The 22,734-nt window shown below is 33.3% G+C and overlaps 1 protein-coding gene across 4 annotated transcripts in view; it reads left to right on the plus strand.

The window, feature by feature from the left end:
* Positions 1 to 11,420: 11,420 nt before the first annotated feature.
* The window catches only part of TECRL (trans-2,3-enoyl-CoA reductase like), a 119,267-nt gene continuing 107,953 nt past the window's right edge, over positions 11,421 to 22,734 (plus strand). For all 4 annotated transcript variants that reach the window (XM_035293643.3, XM_002745801.7, XM_008993259.5 and 1 more), the window contains exon 1: positions 11,421 to 11,701. In XM_035293643.3, the coding sequence (XP_035149534.1) occupies positions 11,468 to 11,701 (234 nt within the window). In that variant the 5' untranslated portion in view covers positions 11,421 to 11,467. The remainder of the gene's footprint in view (positions 11,702 to 22,734) is intronic.

Genomic DNA, 22,734 nt, shown 5'->3' on the forward strand with positions numbered 1-22,734 from the left:
AAGTACTGATATTATAGCCATTAGCCACCACACCTAGCCTCCAATTAAATCTTGATAGTATATGCATATTTCTGTTTAGAATGATTTTTAACTATAATGATAAATAATGGACACCCATGTATGTATTTAGCTATGTGTATTTCTGTGGTCATGAGAGGTGCAGTGATTAACTTCACCTTATACTGCTTCATGACTAGTGGTACTGCATTTTTAATGTTATCTATTTGGACAATTTATTCATACTCTCCAACATTTAGCTTCTGCATCTATAATAATATCTACATTATAGAGTTGTTAGGTGGTTAAGCACTGCATAGATTGATTGCCTAGGCCATCATAAGCCTCACATAAGCATTGGCTATGATAAGTATTTCAATTCAGACACAACTTTTTAAAATGTAGATTGATCTATGCAAATCTTGTGGCATAAAGTATATTTCAAAATAAAAACAAAATTATATTCTCAAAATCATAAGGCAAGATGATAGTCAATATAATGATAGTCTATCTCTCTGCTTCTAGGCCAAAATGTACATCAAACATCCAAAATCACATTATGAAAATTATTTTATATGTGCATATAGACATGAATAAAAATATGATTTTTTTTTTAATTATAGAAAAGATGTGTTAGCTCTCTCACTCTGTGCTGTCTCATTCTTATCTGTCTGGTGTATTTTAAGTTTTCATGAATATCTATGAAACAAATAAATGTATTGGCCTTGATCCCCTCACTGCAATGAAAAAAGGAGCTACACATAATTTAATAAAAATAAACTAAGTTCTTGATTCACAAATTCAATCTTAACTTTTTGGGGTCACAATTCTCCCACAACTTACCAAACTATTTAGAGGTCAAGCTACATAAGAAATGAGTAATTTTGTTTCTAGGTGTATGGATCTTGAGCAAGAAGTTTTTTTGTTTTTGTTTTTTTTAAAGTTCTTTCAATGTTAGTAAAGGAGCTCTTTGTGACCAGAAATCCCTGAAAGAAAAAGAAGAAATAGGCATGGCCTCAGCTCCCAAAATAAAGGGCAGCATGTGCCAACACAAAGAGGGGAACAACTGCAATAGCAAGGCTCACATTTGGGAAGGGCAGAATGGAATGATCTGGAAACTCTCCAGGAATGATTTGGAGAACACAGAAGGCATAGCCAACTGCCCTAATAAAAGAATAGCATGCAATTAAGAGAATGCAATGGGTTGGGCTGAGTTAAGGACAGACTGAATGGTTTGTTTTGAGTTTGTATGAATTGTTCAAATAAAACATCTTTGTAAATATTCATGTACATTTTCAAAAGAATCAAGTTAGATCACTTGGTTCAAACTGACTATGAAGGAGGTTCTGCTCCCTCTTTTTCTCCTCTTCCATAAATACATTAATTTTACAGGTAACTGGAAACTTCTGCAGACAAGATGAGACCATTTTCTCCAGCTTTCTTAAAGAAAGATTAAATCTCAGTACAATTTATTTTCTTTGCTGGAAACCATTTAATTTTACCATCATCTTAAGTAAAGAGCCTTCCACCTCTGTCTGGCATATTACTTATTAATAAGCTCATAGGATGTCATAGTATATTTTTACAGATATTACTTTGTACAATAACCTTCTGAAGGAAGAATTGCTGTGCAAGTTTTATCTATTGTGCAGTGTTAACTTTTTTTGCTAACACTGATTTTTAAATAGGAAACAAACTTTTAAATATTGGTTAGAAATCACAGAAGAGTCAGTAGAGATCATGTTGAGAATGACTTCATTTTATGAATTATACAACTAGTGCTCAGCCAGGTTACCTGGTTTATTCAATATCATACATCATACATTGGCAGAGTTTGAAAAATAATTCCCGTATCTGACTTTTAACTCCAGAGCTCTTTCCTCTACATTGCAGCTGCACTGTCTTTTTAGAAGAACAATAACATTTATGTATAATTTTAACTGATTTATTCATTATTGTTTCTTATTGATAATTATTTTAGGTCAACAAATTCTAATTTGTTGGTCAAAACTTTAAAACTGAAATTTTGTCATGGTAACAATATTTATTTTTACCTTTTCCTCCTTTCCTGCTTTTACAGGGGATATACTTCATGTAACCAAAATAATTTTGTAATAATTATGTGTTTCTTGAAATGTTAACCTTGGTACTTTTAATCTTACTGGTCAAATAATTTTTTTAGACATTTCAGAATCTTGAGATTCAGAAAATAGTTTATTTCTGTGTTATTAAGTTCTCTTCTATCTGCTTACACACTGATAATTAACAGCCTGTGTCATAATTCATTGTTAATACTAAAAATGGGAAAACTGGAAAAAGAAATGAGATTATATAAACCTTATGGGTGAAGAGGATAATATGCTTGAAGATATTTCTGGGAGTCAATTGATCTGGGTTAGAACGCAGTGCCAATGGTAAACCCAAAAGATACAATCGTAAATGCCATAATCCCGAAATCCCAAAAGATTTTTTTAAATCCCTATACATTAAAATTCCTAAAGTCTAAATTTCTAATGTCTTAAACTTCAAAATATTAAAATCTCAAATGTTGAAATCCTGAATGCTAAATCCTAGGTAAGAGATTAGTGCGTTTTCAGTTATATGCAGGATTGTTGCATCATGTTAGATGAAACTACTACCTTGTTACTGTATTTATTTAAAAATTAAGTGTGGTTTAAGGAGATGAATATGGTTGCCAAGTTCACAAAGGCTGGATTTGTGGACTTAATTTTAAGTGCCAACTGGATTAAAGGTATCTAGAAACCTGGTGAAATATTATATTGGGTGTGATCTGAGGTGTTACCATAGCAGATTAGTGTGTAAGTCTGAGAGGACCAGGTAGAAAAGATCTCCCCTCATTGTTGGCATGTACCATCAAATCTATTGGGCTCCCAGACAGAATGAATACATAAGGATACTTGATCTTTCTCTGAGAGCTGGGACAGGCTTTTCTTTTGCTCTCTTGGAGTTCACATCTTCAGGGTCTCCAACTTTTTGACAGAGCCCTGCTACTGACATCCCAGGGTCTCCAGCTGACACACAGCCTGTTAGGGGACTTCAAAACTACAGTAATTCCCAGTAAACTTCCTTATTAAGTAATCTTTTATTTCTCTCTGTACATATCCTATTGATCTGTCTCTCTGGAGAACCAAAATATAGATTTGGTATTGGGGAAGCCAAATATTATTCCTTCTACTGTATTTCACAGAATGCAATAGAAGAGACTTGTGAAATTGTTCTCTCACAAGAATGCTATTAAAATTAAATTTGCTAGATTATTTAAGTCTTAAATGTGAAGTCTTAAAAGTGATTATTATCAGTGTTTTGAAAGCAAATATTTTTTTAAATACAGTGACTGTGTGATAACCAGATATTCAAATGGGCAGCATATACTTACAGATTTGGTAGACCACAACCACTGTCTTAATGTAAGTAACTACAGTGAGTGTTTCAAAGAATGCAGAAGAAGTAAAAATTCAGGCAAAAATACAAGATACATTCCCTGCCAAATTATTTAATCTAATATAATGTATTTCTCTTCCCATGTAGCACCAATTTGCTATGCTATTTCATCTTTGCCTAATTCTCAATACTGGAAGGATATAAATTGTATAAAAATATTTAAATGATTCCAATTTGTTTTATGTATTTTTTTTCAACTTTGACTTTATGTAACTGTATTATCACAACATTGACATTGTGTGTTAATGTTGTGCAAGTACAGAAAGTCCTTGACATTTCCTCAGTAAATTAAGAGGTATCATTCTTGTATATCTGTTTTTGTGCATAAAATTTCTTAGGATCTTAGCTCTTTAAGGTGACTGCACCCATCACGGTTTTTGATCAATCTTATTAGAACACTTAGGTTGTCTGTAATGGTACTATACATTACTACAGTTAAAAGCTAAAAAAAAAATACTGGGTGCACAAAATTGCCAACTATAGTATTATGCGTCTATACATTTCACTTTTGACCTATTTCTTTATGAATATGGTTCATCTGCTCATACTTTATACTGATGTGACAGTTCTTAGTATACCAGTGTCTATACTTACAAAAATATGCCTGTCATTATTTCCTAATTTATTGTAAAGTGGCCTATGAAGTATTCTTTCATATTTTTCATGTTTCTGAAGTAAACTTATTTACAAATATAAATAAACATATTTTATATAATTTTTAAATACTTTTTTTCAGAATTATGTTTTTGGGATTTTGATCTTCTAGGATTTTGATTTTCAGGGTTTTAAACTGTAGGAATTTTTATCTTTTAGGATTTCAGCATCCAGGGTCATGGCATCCAAGGTTGTGTCTTTGGAGATCAAGGCCCAAACCCATTAAAACCATTTGCCTAATAGAGTACTTACTCTAAGTAACTTTTATTCCCCCGTAAACATGTATAATAACAATTTAAGTTTAGAAAGTGAGAGCATAGGAATAATTTAATGTTTGAGCAGGGTGACTGGGTGATGAAAGACACATAATCTGATTTGAAAAACACACACACACACACACACACACACACATATATATATATATATATATGTTTATATATATATATAAAGCCTTCTGTTTTCAAAAAAATCTGTTTATGAGATTTCCTTATTAGATTTCATAAAATTCCTATAAGATTTATAATGTTATAAAAATGTGACAGATAGCAGAAACCTTGATACCATGTAACTCTTTAATTAGAACAATCAACTTGAATTCATAAAATTTACAGTAAAGAATGCTATTTTCTATATGTATCTTTCTTACCTATGTGTTTGCCTACATCCAAGAATAATGCATCCGGATACAATATTTTGAAAATCTGCTCGTTACATAACTTCCTGAATTCCAATTCTTTTTATTGGAAGAAAAAGTGGTTTGCCTTCAGAGACCAAAAAAATCTTTCACCTGCCCATCCCCAGATTCAGTGTCTTCCGACAGAAATTTGAGTAGCATTTAGCACAGATTAAAAGCACAATTTTTATCATGAGGTCCTCCAAGATAAACCACAGGCTGGAAGTTTGTATTTTTAACACATATATCTGATGAAATAATATACTAAGAACACTCAGAACTCAAAAATAAGTAAACAACTTAATTACAAAGCAAACAAAAGATATGAACAAACACCTTGTAAAAACAGAAATACAGATATCAAATACACATATTAAGATATATTCAATATTACCTGTCATTATGAAATAATTAAGACAAAAAAATGCCACAAAACATCCATTAGAATGCTAAAACCCAAAACACTGACAATACCAAATGATGAAGAGAATATGGAGTGACAGCAAGTCTCATTCATTGCTGGTGGGAATGCAAAATGATACAACCACTTTAAAAGACATTCTGGCAGTTTCTTATAAAGCTAACCATAGCCTACCATTCAATCCAGCAATTATACTCATAGGTATTTACTAAATAACGTTAAAATTATATTCATATAAAAACTTGCACATAAATACTTACAGCAACAACCAAGGTTTCCTTCAACAGGAAGGGCAAACACAATATGGTACATCCATACAACTAGGTATTTTTCAGGAATTAAAAAGATTTATGTGTTGTCAAGCTATGAAGAACATGGAGGAAGTTTAAATGCAAATTGCTAAATGAGAGAAGCCAGTCTGAAAACATTATATACTATATAATTCCAACTACTGGCATTATGGGAAAGGCAAAACTATGAAGATAGTAAAATCATCAGCGATTTCCAGAGCTTGGAGGGACTAAGGAGAAATAAATATTTGATGCATAGAATATTTTAGTTCACTGAAACTATTTTGCATAATATTGTCATTGTGGATACATTATGCATTTGTCAAAACTCATAGAACAGTAAAACACAAAGGGAGAAACCTAAAATAACCTATTAAAATTAGTTAATAATAAAAATCAATATGAATTCTTCAATTGTAAAAATTGTACTACACTGTGAAATATGTTAAATAATAATAAAGGAAACTGATGGGGATATGCAAGAGACTATAAGGAAAACCTGTACCTTATGCTCAATTTTTTTTGTGTAAATTAAAACTGCTCTAAGGCTGTTATTAATTTAAAAAATGAACGGAAAAGATGTAACACCTCAAATGGAAAATAAACTGAAACGGAATGCTTTTTGTTGAAAAATGCAAAAGATATAAAGGTAAGAACAATAATATAATTTTTCTATTTAGTATTTTTAATAACTAAATGCAACTGGAATAAAGATTCCATCTTAAAACTGTGTATTTTTATTCTTTTTAAATTTTAAATATATTTTAAATTGCAGTATAATTTACCAAATAATATCCATCATCTAGTAAATATGAGCATTAATTCACTGTTATTTTCATTGTGATATACTTAGCAAAAACCTTGTAAAATACCATGGCAAATGATAATATTTTGTTTGTAAAACTACTTCATGTATACATTATAAAGTAATAAGTAGCATAATATCTGAAATTTTGTACTCCCTGCAACATTTTTTTTAAAATTTTTTATTGCGTTTTAGGTTTTGGGGTACATGAGCAGAGCATGTAAGAGAGTTGCGTAGGTACACACATGGCAGTGTGCTTTGTTTACCTTCTCCCCTTCACCCACATTTGGCATTGCTCCCCAGGCTATCCCTCCCACCTCCCCCTCCCACTGGCCCTCCCCTTTACCCCCCAATAGACCCCAGTGTTCAGTACTTTCCTTTCTGTGTCCATGTGTTCTCATTTTTCATCACCCACCTATGAGTGAGAATATGCGGTGTTTCATTTTCTGTTCTTGTGTCAGTTTGCTGAGGATGATGTTCTCTAGATTCATCCATGTCCCTACAAACGACACAAACTCATCATTTCTGATTGCTGCATAATATTCCATGGTGTATGTGTGCCACATTTTTCCAATCCAGTCTATCATCAATGGGCATTTGGTTTGATTCCAGGTCTTTGCTATTGTAAACAGTGCTGCAATGAACATTCGTGTGCATGTGTCCTTATAGTAGAATGATTTATAGTCTTTTGGATATATACCCAGTAATGGGATTCCTGGGTCAAATGAAATTTCTATTTCTAAGGCCTTGAGGAATCGCCACACTGTCTTCCACAATGATTGAACTAATTTACACTCCCACCAACAGTGTAAAAGTGTTCCTTTTTCTCCACATCCTCTCCAGCATCTGTTGTCTCCAGATTTTTTAATGATCGCCATTCTAACTGGCGTGAGATGATATCTCAATGTGGTTTTGATTTGCATCTCTCTGATGACCAGTGACGATGAGCATTTTTTCATATGATTGTTGGCCTCATATATGTCTTCTTTCGTAAAGTGTCTGATCATATCCTTTGCCCACTTTTGAATGGGCTTATTTGTTTTTTTCCTGTAAATCTGTTTGAGTTCTTTGTAAATTCTGGATATCAGCCCTTTGTCAGATGGGTAAACTGCAAAAATTTTTTCCCATTCTGTTGGTTGCCGATTCACTCTAGTGACTGCATCTTTTGCCATGAAGAAGCTGTGGAGTTTCATTAGGTCCCATTTGTCTATTTTGGCTTTTGTTGCCAATGCTTTTGGTGTTTTGTTCATGAAGTCCTTGCCTACTCCTATGTCCTGGATAGTTTTGCCTAGATTTCCTTCTAGGGTTTTTATCTGCCAGGTCTTATGTTTAAGTCTTTAATCCATCTGGAGTTAATTTTAGTGTAAGGTGTCAGGAAGGGGTCCAGTTTCTGCTTTCTGCACATGGCCAGCCAGTTTTCCCAACACCATTTGTTAAACAGGGAATCCTTTCCCCATTGCTTGTTTTTGTCAGGTTTATCAAAGATTATATAGTTGTAGATATGTTGTGTTGCCTCCGGTGCCTCTGTTTTGTTCCATTGGTCTATATCTCTGTTTTGGTACCAGTACCATGCTGTTTTGATTACTGTAGCCTTGTAGTATAGTTTGAAATCCGGTAGTGTGATGCCCCCTTCTGTGTTCTTTTTGCTTAGAATTGACTTGGCTATGCGGGCTCCCTTTGGTTCCATATGAAGTTCATGGTGGTTTTTTCCAGTTCTGTGAAGAAAGTCAATGGTAGCTTGATGGGGATAGCATTGATTCTGTAAATTACTTTGGGCAGTATAGCCATTTTCACGATATTAATTCTTCCTAACCATGAACATGGAATATTTCTCCATCTGTTTGTGTCCTCTCTGATTTCGTTGAGCAGTGGTTTGTAGTTCTCCTTGAAGAGGTCCCTTACATTCCTTGTGAGTTGTATTCCAAGGTATTTTATTCTTTTTGTAGCCATTGTGAATGTCAGTTTGTTCTTGATTTGGCTTTCTTTAAGTCTGTTATTGGTGTAGACGAATGCTTGTGATTTTTGCGTATTGATTTTATATCCTGAGACTTTGCTGAAGCATGCAATTTTCATCTTTAAAGTGATAATTGCTCCCTACCCCCAAACTTTTTGTCTAGTTCTGCATTCTTAGTTATTATTTTCGTGGGTAGATTATTTTGGAATGATTTTACTAGACTTTAGAAAAAAGTAGAAATATTTGTATATTCATCACTCAACTTCTCCTAATTTTAACATGTTGCATAACAATAGTAGATTTACCATAATTCAGAATTAACATTGATAAAATACAGTTCATTAAACTACAGATGCTATATTTATTTCAACATATTTTCCCACTAACGTTCTTTTTTGGTTCCAAAAAACAATCCTGGATAGCACATCGAATGCTCCAGTAGTGTCCTTGTGTAGGCTTTTCTGATCTGTCACAGTCTCAATTTTTCTCGAATTTTTTTTATCCTGTTGACACTTTTGAATAATATTGGTCAGGTATTTTGAAGAATGTCCCACAATTTGTCCTTCATGTATTCTTACAGTTGGATTGAGATAATGCGTTTTGGAAGAATATTACAGGAGTGAAGCATTCTTCTCCTTTCATGACATAATGGGTACATGAATAGCAACATGACTTTTCACAGTGATTGTAGACTTGGTCAGGTGGTTAAGATGCTATCTATTTTCTGAATTTCTCCTCTATAAGGAGTGTTTATTTTCCCCTTTTCATTCATTATTTTTTTTGTAAATGTTTCACTAATTGAAACTCACACTCAAGGAGACAGTATATTAAAAAAATTGGAAGGCTTGTCCAAGGAAAACTTTTCCTGATTCTTACTTGTTTATTCATTTATTTGTTACTTATTTAATCATTTATTTATACAGAAATGAACTCCTGGGTATATTGTTTTTTGAGTTTAGAACCATTATCATTAGTAGTTTTGTTGCTTGAATTATTCAAACTCTGGCTATGAGAATTTAGATTAACTTCTGAATTATTTTGACTATTTCTTTTTTATTTTTTTTTTTCTTTGACATGGAGTCTAGATTTATTGTCCAGGCTGGAGCGCAGTGGCACAATCTCAGCTCACTGCAACCTCTGCCTCCCAGGTTCAAACAATTTTCCTGCCTCAGTCTTCCAAATAGCTGAGACTACTACAGGCAACTGCCACCATGCCTGGCTAATTTTTGTATTTTTAGTAGAGACAAGGTTTCACTATGTTGGCCAGGTTGGTCTTGAGCTCCTGACCTCATGATCCACCCACCTTTGCCTCCCAAAATGCTGGGATTCCAGGCGTGAATCACTGCACCTGGTCAACTATTCTTTTTTTTTAATAAAAAATATATCTGGAGAAATATTATATGAATCATATTTAGGTTGTTTCACTATAATGCAATAACTTATCACCACATCATTCTGCCTACAAATTCAAATTACACTTTTTGGTCATTAATTAATTTAATACATGTTTACTGATCACCTACTTTATGTTAAAAACTGTTCTAAGTGCTGCAAATAGTTTAGGGGATGAGGTCAGAGATGTCATAGGGTGCTGGGTGATGCAGAATCTTGCAAACCTCTGCAAAAAAAAAAAAAAAAAATTTTTTTTTTCTTCTGCAGAGATTAGAAAGCCCTTGCAGTGTGTTAAACAGATTAAGTTACCCACTTTATATAGAGCCAGGTCACTCTAGCTGCTGTGTTAAATATAGACTACTGATTGACTAGTGTTGGGATATGAAGAGCAGTTTGGATATGCAATTCAGGTGAGCTTCATGCTTGGACTGTAACTGTGGGGATGGTGAGCAGATCGTGTCATGGATCTCTGGTGGATTAGATATGACATGTGGGAGAAACTGAGAAATTAAAGACGATTTCATGTTTGAACAACTACATGATAAAGTTGCACAATGTGTGCCTGCATATATATGTAAAAACTCAAACATGAGTATATTTTATATTTTTGAAATATAAAATATTGAATGTAATGTAATATATAAAAGATTAAGTGTGAACATAACTGAACAGTATAAGGTGACTCCCTAGGGCATAATATGTAATAAAATTATAAATGAATACATTATTTTAGTTGTTTATAAAGATTAGCCTTATGTAGATAACAGGTTTCCTCCTCTATGTTTTTTGTCATTTTCCTTTTCATGTTTTCATTGAAAACTACATTCCAGAATATTTCCATCAATATAATTTTGAATCAGTGATAATTTATTTCCATTTTTTTTTCCAGTTTTTTTCTTCACCACAGTTACATGTCTCAGAAGACTAGGAGTCTTTCTAAAATCTCTTTGCCACGATGTTTGTCACATGTCATTGTTCATTCTGAGGCTACCTATCTGTATTTTCCGTAACATAGTTTTGTGGAAAATGCAATGCTTACTACTGATTTTATATATCAATTCAATAGCTTTCCAAAGATATACAATGTTAAAGTAATGGTTACTTCTTTTCTCCAGGTTACAAAATTGTTCTCTACAAATTATAATCTCATAGTTTGCTATCTTTTCATTCTTTATGTACAGTGAAGAATTCACCGTTTTATATCGTGTAACAGTTATTTTGTTAGTTGAGATTTATTAGTATTGATAAAAATTAATTTTTCATTTTAGAATTTTTAAGTGCACATGCACATATAAAATATTTATATATAAAACATATATAAACATATGTATGCCACTTATCTTTACCTCAGACAACATTTTTTAAATGTTATATAATAATGTACTAGGACTTTTAAAAATTTAACTTTAAGATAGCACGTTGCTAATGTTAAATGCATCTCAATGAGAATGTGTGTGTGTGTGTGTGTGTTTTTGAAGGTTAGTGCATCCAGAATTCAGAGATAATGAAATGTTCTGTCTATTCTTGCTTTGGAATTTCAGATAAGAGTAGTCATATTACAAAGCAGAGATAAAAGGAGAAAGCAAGAAATAATTCAATTGCTGGTAAAGTAATACTTTACACAGCAAATCATAATAGGATGTTATATATAGAAATAAGATCAGTCATTGTTTTCAAGCCTGCTAAATTAAACTGAACTCTTGGAATGGCATACCATTTGACCTTTTGAAGGTTCTCCAGCAGTATTTAACTGGTGCAAAAGGAACACACTTGCAATTGTCTACTTTTGACATGACAGATCCTCCTGTTAGTTCACACAATGTTCAGAAGGCAGAAGTCCCTCGCTTCAGAACGCAAGAAAGAACTATTTTCCCAAGGAGCTACACGGTTCATACTGAGGAATGATATGAGAAATTTTCACTTTTTGTCAAGACTTGTACTATCAGCGGGCCCTCTAAAACCGACTCCAGCAGTCAAACATTCAAAAAAAATTTACTTTGAGATTGAAATACTTGATGCTCAAACAAAGAAACAGATATGTATTCTGGATAAGGTGAGTTTTTAAAATGTGTTTATTTGTTTCTTCTCTATCCCAAATATTATTGATAGTTTGATTAAATCCTAACACGCCTGTTCTAAAAACATTCCTGTCTTTTAACCTTAATTTTGTGGCAAACAGGATGCATACTTTATGCATTATTTTAATAGAAGGTGTTCAATGCATTTCACACACTCAAATTAATTACATCATAGATAATAATGAGGTATTGTCATTGATATGTCAATAGTATGCTGTTATTGAAACCACTATCCACAGGGATAATTACAAACGCTTAACCTTTTTTCATACATGAAAAATGTCTCTAGGTTTTTGTCTTTGTGTAGTTCATTGTACATACAAATTACCATAGAGTTTGATTAGTTTCTATAGAAAATAGTAAGCCAAAGTCACAGAAGTTGTTAGAAGTAATAGGTAATATATATTAAAAGATTAATCATTTCAACATTATTTTGAATTGATTTTTAATGATTTTTTTAAAAATAGTGACCACCTCACTTTTTATGAAAGTTTACTTGCTTCAAAAATACTATTTAAGTTCATGAAAATTATGTTTTGAAATGTTATTCATTCAAATCCATATCCATAGAATTTGTACTAAAGAATGAGAAAATACATTCTTAGGTCAGAAAACTAAATTATGAATATATGTTTATATATTAGATAACATATGCATAAATAATATTTCAAGCACTTTCAGTGTTTAATAAGTTTGAAAAGTACTATTAATTTAACTTAATATGAGAAAGACATATTTGTATAGGTAATAATATAGAGCTTGATCTTGTTTTACAAAAATATTGAATACATTTTTGTTGCTTTGTTCTAAAAATAAAATGCAATCACTTATTCCATTCAAGCTTGCTCTAGCTAGGTTTTTAGCAAAAAGAAAAAGAGAAGAAATTATTTGGTCCATTTGTTAATAATTGCCAAGTAAATGATATATAATTTATTGTTTAGTAATTATAACACTATGAGCAGTTTATAAATTGAGTTATATCAACTTTAATTCATAGAGGGAAAGGAAAGATTAAAACCTTTTATAAGTTCCTACAGGTCGTGAATGGCACTTAAAGATCCAAAACCATTTCTATGCAGTTTTAAATTATATGCTTTTTCTATAGTTCTACTGAGGCCATATGTAAGCAATGAGTATTTATTATATAAAATATAATTTTGATATATTAGTTTCAGAACTGGTATAATTTACTTTTAATATCAAGGTAAAGTTTTGGGATTTTTAAATATCATACAGGAATTAGAAAAAGTTTTTTTTAAAGTGCCCTTCAGATGTTACTAATATTTGTAATACTCCACTATGAAAAACACAAAACTTACAAGAAAAACACAGTTAAATCCAGGGACACAATGCAACAAATGGAATGAAAATCAAACAAATCAAGGATTTTCAAAGAGTAGGATTCTAAAATGATACTAGTTATTGTGTCGTTTCTGACATGTGTCCAGACCCTGACAGGCAATCCACCTTAAAGTAATGGAAAAGTAACAAATTCCTAATTATTTGCCTCATACAAGATAATTTTTTATTATTGAGATTTTAGTTGAAGGTAAAACAAGGATTTTTACATTTTTAGGTATTATTACATTGCAAAAAAAATTAAACATTTAGAAGAAATGAAATGTACACATTCATTATTTAGAGAAATAATTTTGCATGAACTGTGATAGTACTGGCATTCACATCTCAAGTGGAAGGTCTTTATAGAAACCTAGCAGGCTGCATAGGGGATTAACACTGGATTGCCATTATCCTTCATTGCACAATCACCCCTACTTACTGTGCAATTTATTGCATTCTAATCTTTGACTTCTACGTAGAACTGGATCTTGGTTTTAGTTTTGTAAATTGATAAACTATTTCGGAATAGTACTGAGACACTTAAGAGAAAGAGTCTTTTAGATTAAATTTTATTTTATTTTTTGATTAAGGGTTTCTAACATTTTTCATTTGTAAATATAAAAACGACTGATTTTTAAAATTATTGTTCCTGATGTAATTTTTCTTAGGCAAATTAACAACTTTATAGTAAGATCATATTAAGTACCCTTCACTGTATCTGGCTTTACCCAGCGTAAAAAAGATATGCTGCTTATAAGTTAGTTACTGTCTTTCAATACTTACTCTGCTGTAAAGCAGTACATATTACAGAATAATATACACATTTTTATCCAACTTCATTGACTTTTTCCTTTCTTTATTTCTGATTCTTCATCTGACTTACTAGGTATGGACTTTCAAGAACCCAGTCATCACAACTTCTCCTCTGCAACAATTTACTTTATTGAGTCTCATAATTAAAAAAAAAAAATTTCTAGTGATGGCTCATACATATATACTGTAACCTGTTATTTTCCTTGGATTATAAATCTATATATCTGTATACTGATTGAATCTATTGAGCTATCTGGATGTTTACCAGCATCTCAAACTTAATATCTCTAAAACTGACCACTTGATCTTCTCCCAAACATCTTTCACAGGGCTACTTAAGCCAATAAGTGACAATGACATCCTTCAAATAGCTCAGGCCAAACACTTGAGAAATCATGACTTGTCTCTTAATCTCACACCTCACATACTAACCATCTTCTTGGCACTAACTTCAAAATATATCACCCCTTCTACTTCCAGCACTCCTGAATCTTCCTCCTACTTGTGTCTTTATCACTTTCAATGTATCCCCTGCATAAAAACAAGAACTAGCCTGTTAAATCCTGGCAGATATCATTCACTCCTCAAAACTAGTCAATGCTTTTCTTCAGGTTTTGACTGTTGAAATTCTAGGAGAGTTTTCCTGACTACTAAGAGAGCAAGGCCAGCCAACACTTTTTATTACTCTTCCTTGTTTCATTTCTTTACTAGACTTATTGCCATCTAACCTACTATTTATTTATTTTTTTTTTCCATTTAGTTCATTATTTGGCCTACTCTTAGAATAGCAGTACAAAAATGTCATTTTTTTTTGTTTATAATACACTATTGTATTTTCAGCATTAAGAGCAATGCTTGACACAAAGAAAGGGTTTAACCAATATGTCTTGAATAAATGCACCCCTGTTCAAGGAATTTGTGAATTTGACACCAAATTCACGTGCAGTAGTGATAGTTTTGAGACGGAGGAGTATAATATTTGAACATAAATTTTATGATTTTCTAAATCAAATCAAATTATTGGAGTATATATTCATACATTCACAGAAAAAGACGTTTTCTCAAATCATTTTACCAAATGCTCAAATTCTCTTCAGCTTACCCTGAAAACAAATATGTATAATTTACTTTGTGTTAGTGTATAATTCCTTATTAGACAATCATGTTCTGATGACAATTTTAAGAAGATTTTCCTAAAGCAGGTAGGGATATTTATTTAGCTAATTTAATTAGCTTCCATGAATAATTAAAATGACTAATCATGGATAACAAAATTGAGAGCTGATTTAAAATAATTGTTAAATACCATTTTAAGATATTTGTTGGAACATAAAATATGTGAGATTGTAGGAAAAACAAATTCTAAAAATATAATAATGAATAATTTCCAGTTGCTGCCTACTGTTGTCTCACTTCTGTCTTTTAAAATGTCAGAAGCTTATCTACTGCTAAGTCAGTGATTTAATAGCATGCAAGAACTCTAAGAGCCTGAACTGATGAATGTTAAATGTTTCCAGTATCATCTTATTTTATTTTATTCAATCTTTTCTGCAAGTAACTTGACCTCAAGAGCCATCTTTCTCCTATTGTTTTATTTTTTTGTGTCAAAAGTATCAAAGGCTTTTAAAATATTTCTTATGTATAAAATAAAGCATTCAATAATTCTCTAATTCTTCTAATAGTAAAAATAAGAATTATCATCAGAAAAGAGTAGAAAATATTACATGGTAGTAAGAGTGCATATGAATAATACCTTTGTAACCATAGAAATTAAGACAATTCTTAATTTTTGACATTGCCATTTTATACTTTACCTTGTACATGATACTTAGCATATTTATGCCTTAGTTTGTTCTTCTGTAAAATGGGAATAGTATCTGCCTTAGAATGGCCTAATGGCAGTTTTCAGAATTTCATGTACATGTAAATGACAGTATCATTTTCTCTTTTTCTTTTTTCTCTTATTTTTCCTTCTCTTTTCCTCCATCTACTCTTCTGTCTCTTCCTCACATTCCTGTTCCTCTTTTCCTCCTCTCCATGTTCCTCCAGTCTTCTTTCTCCTACTTATAATGATGCTTCATGATATAAGAGTTAATCAAAAGCATATTGGAGTTGAATTCAGAAAGACTAGACAGAATATTAATATAAATCTGAGGGTGTGATTTCTTTTTCCTTAGGTATGGTCTGCTTTCTCTGACTCATACTCATTTTTATAAAACAGGAAGACTTTTCTGGATAAGTTATATTTATGTGTGTTCTAGATAGTGTATAAGAAGAATATAACTGGGAGATATGTCTGAAGATGAAATAATTTACTCTGTGTGTGTATGTGTGTCTGTGTGTGTGTGTGTGTGTGTTGGCAGGGAGGGAAGAATATTGTTTGTCTGCTTGCTTGCTTACTAGCTAGCTTGCTCTCTAATTCTGAGTGCATACAAGTAGAGAGGTAATTAGAAATCACCATTTTTTTTCTCATTTTAAGTTGGAGATTCCTGTGAGATATACAAGCAGAGTTAACCATTAGCCCTCTGCCTGCAAAGAACTCGGGAGAGTGGTCATAGTTAAATATATTGATTTGGAAATTAGAAATGTATAGGTGATCTTCATAGCAGTTGTATTAGAGAAGATACATTTGTAAAGAACAATGTAATAAGTAGTAAGAGAAAAGAACCAGTTACAGAAGGCTGAGAAACTTCAGCATGTAAGTGTCTTACATAAAAAGATGACAAGAAAAACCAGAGAGATAGAAACATGGAGAATGTGGCATGAGAGAAACTTCAGCAAGATAATCTAAGTAAAAAGGACAAATTAGGGGTGTCGAATATGGCTAAGAAGCACAGATAAATACAATAAGTATCTCATATTAAGTGCTGTGATGTTTATAGAGTGTAACTAGACTACTTAGTGTAATATAGGGAGAACTCTAATCTGGAATGGAAAATTATAATCAGTGGGAGATAAGACATTTGAATTCACTGGAAGGCATTTCTTTTGTAGGTAGTAGATCTTTGAACAAACTTACTCTTCATTTTTCAACTTTATACATCTCTTATGTATCCCGATTCACATTCTATATAGTAATAGAGGGGAGCTAGGAAGTAATCTCAATTACAACATTCTAAAGTACTTATCAGTCTCAAAACATATTTTGTGATTTTTATTTCTTGAGTTTCAGGAAAATTTGATTCCTCTGCTTGGAGTGTTTATTGTCACAATCTGTAGATTTCATATTCACTCTGTATCATCTAAAAGAGATGACAACTCCTTTATGTGCCAGTTAGTATCTCCTTCAGGTGGATGTGCTCCTCATCTTAGTAATGATTCACTCTGTCATTTGACTATTATTAGTATCTATTATTACCATACGTAATCCAATAGTTGGAAATGGACATTTGTAAGCTATCATAGACATTTAACAAAGTAAGTTTTTGCCTGCTCAATATAACATTTTAATTCTAAAATGGTAAGGTTTAAAATTGGTGTATGAGTATTTTTTTCTAGTAGTTTATTTTCATCGTATTTTACAAATGTGTCAGTCCATGAAAAAATAGAAGTTTAAAAAAATTCTACTTGCTCTACATAGTTTGAAAAGCACCAAATTAGATGACATGGAAATACTTTTAACATTGCCATGATTCAAATGTATCAAAGTGATCTAAATGTTATTTTACAATAAACATGTCTTGGATTAAAAAGAATAGGACATATCCAGGCTTTTCTTGAATTTGATTCTAAAGATTGCATTTCCCTTGTTAGGTAAAGTGAAAAAAAAAGAACTCTAAAATGTTTGTTTTGTACATATAAAAAATAGCAAAAATGACTTAAATTTTTAGAAATTTAAGTTCAATTAAAACTTAAATTTAATGAAAACTGAATAAATTGTGTTTTCTTTGGAAATTTTCTTCTTAAAATGGTAAATCTGAGAAGATGAGGTAAACAAAGAAAGGCTAACCATTAAGGGAATCAATCAAGTGGAACATATTGTGCAAATAAAAGAAAACCTGTTTTCTATTAAATCAAGATGGAATGAATAAAGTTAGTACTGGAAACATATATTTAAAAACATACATAAAGCTTAAATAACATTTCTGTCTATGGAAATTAGCAGTGAGGTGAACTATATCAAGAGAGACATATACATTTGAGAAAGCTTTGCCTGTTTTGTTTTTCAAATAGCTTAGATTATAGGAAGCTCATAATGAAATGTATTTCCTAACCTTAAAATGCATGAATCTAATTGGAGAGACATATGACACATTTAAAACAAATTACAATATAATAAAGAGCATACACAAGTTTAACACAAATTATACTGAGAAGTCCGGGGAAATAATTCTTTTATGTAGCAGAAATTTAGGTCTGTGTATGAGGGTCAAATAATTGTTTAGCTGAAGACTGCACTTGAAAGGACCTTTGGAAATATATAGCGTAATGCATTAGCCTGGTCCAGATCGAAAGCGCACCCCAGGAAGAAAATTTATCATATCCTATAAAAGAGAGGCAGGAAAGTAACAAGCCAAACCTCCTGGACTGATGTAAATAAGTACATGATGTGACACTTCAAAATGGAGCAAACTGAGATTAGAATGATATAGCTGGGACTGATGAGAGAGGGCCTGATTGCCTTCCTAAGGCATTTAGACTATTTTTCGTTGAATAGCGTAGTAATATTTTTTTGATCTGCCTTTCAGAAATTAAATCTGTCAACTCTGTGGAAGATTAAATGTATAGTAGAAATCCTGAAAACAGTTCTGTAAAATAGAGAAGTAAATTTGTGTGAACTCGTTCAGGACTGCCACACTGGGGAAGCAACATGGTATTGGGATCTGCTTGGGCTTTGAGACACTCAGCCACCTCGCACACTTAACCAGGCTGGGACGCTGGCAAACTTATTGTGTTTTCCCTTATCTTTGTTGTATCAGGCAATTTTCACATTGCTATAAAGAAATATCTGAGACTGGGTAATTTATAAAGAAAACATATGTAATTGGCTCACAGTTCTACCGGCTATACAGAAAGCCTAGCGGCATCTGCTTCTGGGGAGGCCTTAGGAAGCTTCCAATTATTGCAAAATGCTGAGAAACAGGCACTTCACATGGCCAAAGTGGGAGAAAAGAAGCAGAAAGGGGAGATGGCACACACTTTTAAACAATCAGATCCTGCAATAACTCACTCACGATGAAGAGGATAGTACCAAGAGAATGGTACGCAACCATTCATGAGAAATCTTCCCCCATGATCCAATAACTTGCCACTATGCCCCACATACAACACTGAGGATTCCATTTCAACATGAGATTTGCCCAGGGACAAATTCCCAAACTGTGCTTTTCTGTTCTGAGTCCCTTCCAAATCTCGTGCCCTTCTCACATTTCAAAATATAATCATGCCTTCCCAATAATCCCCCAAAGTCTCAACTCATTTTAGTGTTACCTCAAAAGTCCAAAGTCTAAAATCGTCTTTGAGACAAAGCAAGTCTTTCCCACCTATGAGACTGTAAAATCAAAAAAAAGTTAGTTACATTCAAGATGTAATGGAGGTACAAGCATTGGGTAATCATTCCCATTTCAAAAAGGACAAACCCACTAAAAGAAGGTGGCTACAGAGGACATGCAAGTCCAAAACCTAGTAGAACAATTATTAAATCTTAAAGCTCCAGAATAATTTTTGATGTAATGTCCCACATGCAAGACAGGCTGATTTGATAAGTGAGCTCCCAAGGTATTGGATAGCTCCACCCCTGTGGCCTTATAGGGTTCAGTCCCTATGGCTACTCTAACAGGCTGGTGGGTTGGCATGGAGTGTCTGCAACTTTTCCAGGCACAAAGTTCAAAGTGCAGATGGATCTATCATTGTTGGAATCTGGAGGACGGTGGCCATCTCACAACTTCACAAGGCAGTGCCCCAATGAGTACTCTGTGTGGCACTCCAACTTCACATTTCTACTCTGGACTGACCTAGTAGAGATTTTTCATGACAGCTGCACCCCTGAATCAGGCATTTACTTGGGCACCCAGTCTTTTTCATATATCCGTTGAAATCTAGATGATGGTTCCCAAGCCTCAACTTTGGCATTTTGTGCACCTGCAGGCTTGAAGCCACATGGAAGCTACCAATGCTACCAGTGCTTACACCCTCTGATACAGCAGCACAGGCTATACCTAGGCCCCTTTGAGCAAGGATTGAAATTCCAGCAGCCAGGAAGCAAAAGTGGTGTTCCAAGTCCAGGCAAGGTAGCAGTGCTCAGAACCTGGCCCAGGAACCGTTCTGTCCTCCTAGGTTTCAGGGCTTGTGGTGGGAGGGGCTGCCTCTTAGATCTCTGAAATGCCTTTTTCTCTTTGTCTTGGCTATCAGCACTTGTCTTCTTAGTTATACAAATTTCTCTTGAGAATAGTTGCTCAGTAGCCTGCTTGAATTTCTTCTCAAAAAAATCTTTCTCTTTTTGCCACGTGGTCAGGCTACTTAATTTGCAAACATTTATGCTCTGCTTCCCTTTTAAATATAAGTTCCAATTTCCAGTTATTGATTTGCTACTGCATCTAAAATTGGGCTACTAGAAGTAATCAGTCTATATCTTGAACACTTTACCACTTATAAATTTCTTCCACAACCAGAGGTGTCCAGGATAGAGAATACAGTCGTGGGTTCTTAGTTTTTGTTTCTGGTTAGGCCAGTCAAGCCCCTTCTTCATCTGTCTTTTCTGCTTATCACTAAAGACGGAAACTAAAACCATGACTACAGGCTGCTTCAAGCCTAAAACAAAGGAAAACAAAAACAAGAACAACAAAATAAAACATGCTGGACGTGTTTGCATCGCTTTCAAGTTTAAAGTTCCATGGATGCCTAGGGCAGGAGAACAATGCATTCACGGTCTCTGCTAGGGCATAACAAAGTGACCTTTTCTCCAGTTCCCAATAAGTTTATTATTTCCATCTGAGAGATCCTAAGCCTAGAATTAATTGTCCGTATCATTATCAAAATTTTGTCCCAATCATTTAACCAGTCTCTAAGTTTCAAACTTTCCCTCATCTTCCTCTCTCCTGAACTCTCAAAACTCTTTGAGCCTTGACCTATTACCCAATTCCAAAGAAGCTTCCAGATTCTCAGGTGTCTTTATAGCAATATTTCATCGCTGGTATCAATATTCTATATTAGGGTGTTCTCAAATTGCTATAAAAATACTCAAGACTGGGTAATTTATGAAGGAAACAGGTTTAATTTGCCCAAAGTCCTGCGGGCTGTACAGGAAGCATAGTGGCATGGCATCTGCTTATGGAGAGGCCTCAGGAATCTTACAATTATGGCAGAAGGTGCAGAGGGAGCAGGTGTATCACATGGTGAAAATAGGAACAAAGAGACAGAGAGAAGTGTGACACACCTTTAAACAACCAGATCTTGTGAGAATTCACTCACTTATTTTGAAGACAGTATCAAGAGAATGATATTAAATCATGAGAAATTTGCCCCCATGATTCAATTCTCTCTCACCAGGCTCCATCTCCAGCATTGCAGATTCCATTTCAACATGAGATTTGAGCAGGGACAACATCTGAACTATATTATTTAATGATATGAGTTTTCTCATTAGAGGTATCTGAGAAATGCCACCTTCCATAAAAACGTTTCCCTAGGAAATGGTTATGGCACAGAGCCTTGAATAAATTAAAACATAGATAATAAACTCAAATTTACAAATCTAATAATAACAAGATTCTCACATCCATTAAATATATCGAATTACTATAAAGTGAAGGATGTTTACTGAAATGTTCACATATCAGAAAATTGTTCAAGATAAATAATTATTTTTTAATATATATGTTTAAAAACCATGTTTGGAGAATAAATATAAAACAGTTAAAATTAAATATAAGTCATTGGGCACATTTTTAGGACACACCTGAAACTCTAAGAAATACACACACACGGGCTGGGCACGGTGGCTCACACCTGTAATACTAGCTCTTTGGGAGGCCGAGGTGGGTGAATCACCTGAGGTCAGGAGTTCAAGACCAGGCTAGCCATCATGGTGAAACCCTATCTTTAAAAAAAGAAAAGAAATACACACACACACACACACACACACACGCATTTCTATTTAAATTTTTACCTAGCACCAATCCTGTGTTTAAATCAGTTTGGGCTACTGTAACCAAAGACTGGGTGGCTTATAAACCACAGAAACTTGTGCTAGCTTTGGCAGTACCTTGGAACAATAGATTAGCATTGCTGCTATATAGGAATGGCACACAAATTTATGAAATGTTCTATATTTTCCTTCTGGTTAATAAAAAAAGAAAAAAAATATATTTCTCATAGTTCTAGAGGCTGAGAAGTCCAGAAATAAGGCACCAGCAGATTCAGCACCCAATGAGGGCCAGCTTCCTGGTTCATAGGTTCAAAGTTAATGGCCATCTCCTCCCTGTGGCTGAAGTAGCCTGGGAGCGATCTAAGCATTCTTTAATAAGGGTGCTAATCCCTAATAGCTTCATGAAGGCTTCACCTCCCGATACCATCATCTGAGCATTAAAATTTCAACATATAACTTTTAGGAGAATGTTAGCATTCATCTTAGGACCACGTATGTAACAAAACTTAATACATGTACTGTAGTTCCTTTCAAAGATACTTACGGCCACATAGGTTAGGCAAACATATATCCAAGGTTAATAAAATTTAGAATGTGGTATTAGAGAGAAAAGAAATATGATATTCCATTGTCACTTATTTTAGTTAAATTTGGTTTAACCTAGATTTTGCTGTTTGGATATGCAATGAATGAAAGCAATCTCTTCCTATACAGAAATGTGAAAATGTACGTGCCACACTAACTAGCAAAAAATTTCAACATAATTTT

This window comes from Callithrix jacchus, chromosome 3 (genome assembly GCF_049354715.1).
Source record: "Callithrix jacchus isolate 240 chromosome 3, calJac240_pri, whole genome shotgun sequence".
Classification (NCBI taxonomy): domain Eukaryota; kingdom Metazoa; phylum Chordata; class Mammalia; order Primates; family Cebidae; genus Callithrix; species Callithrix jacchus.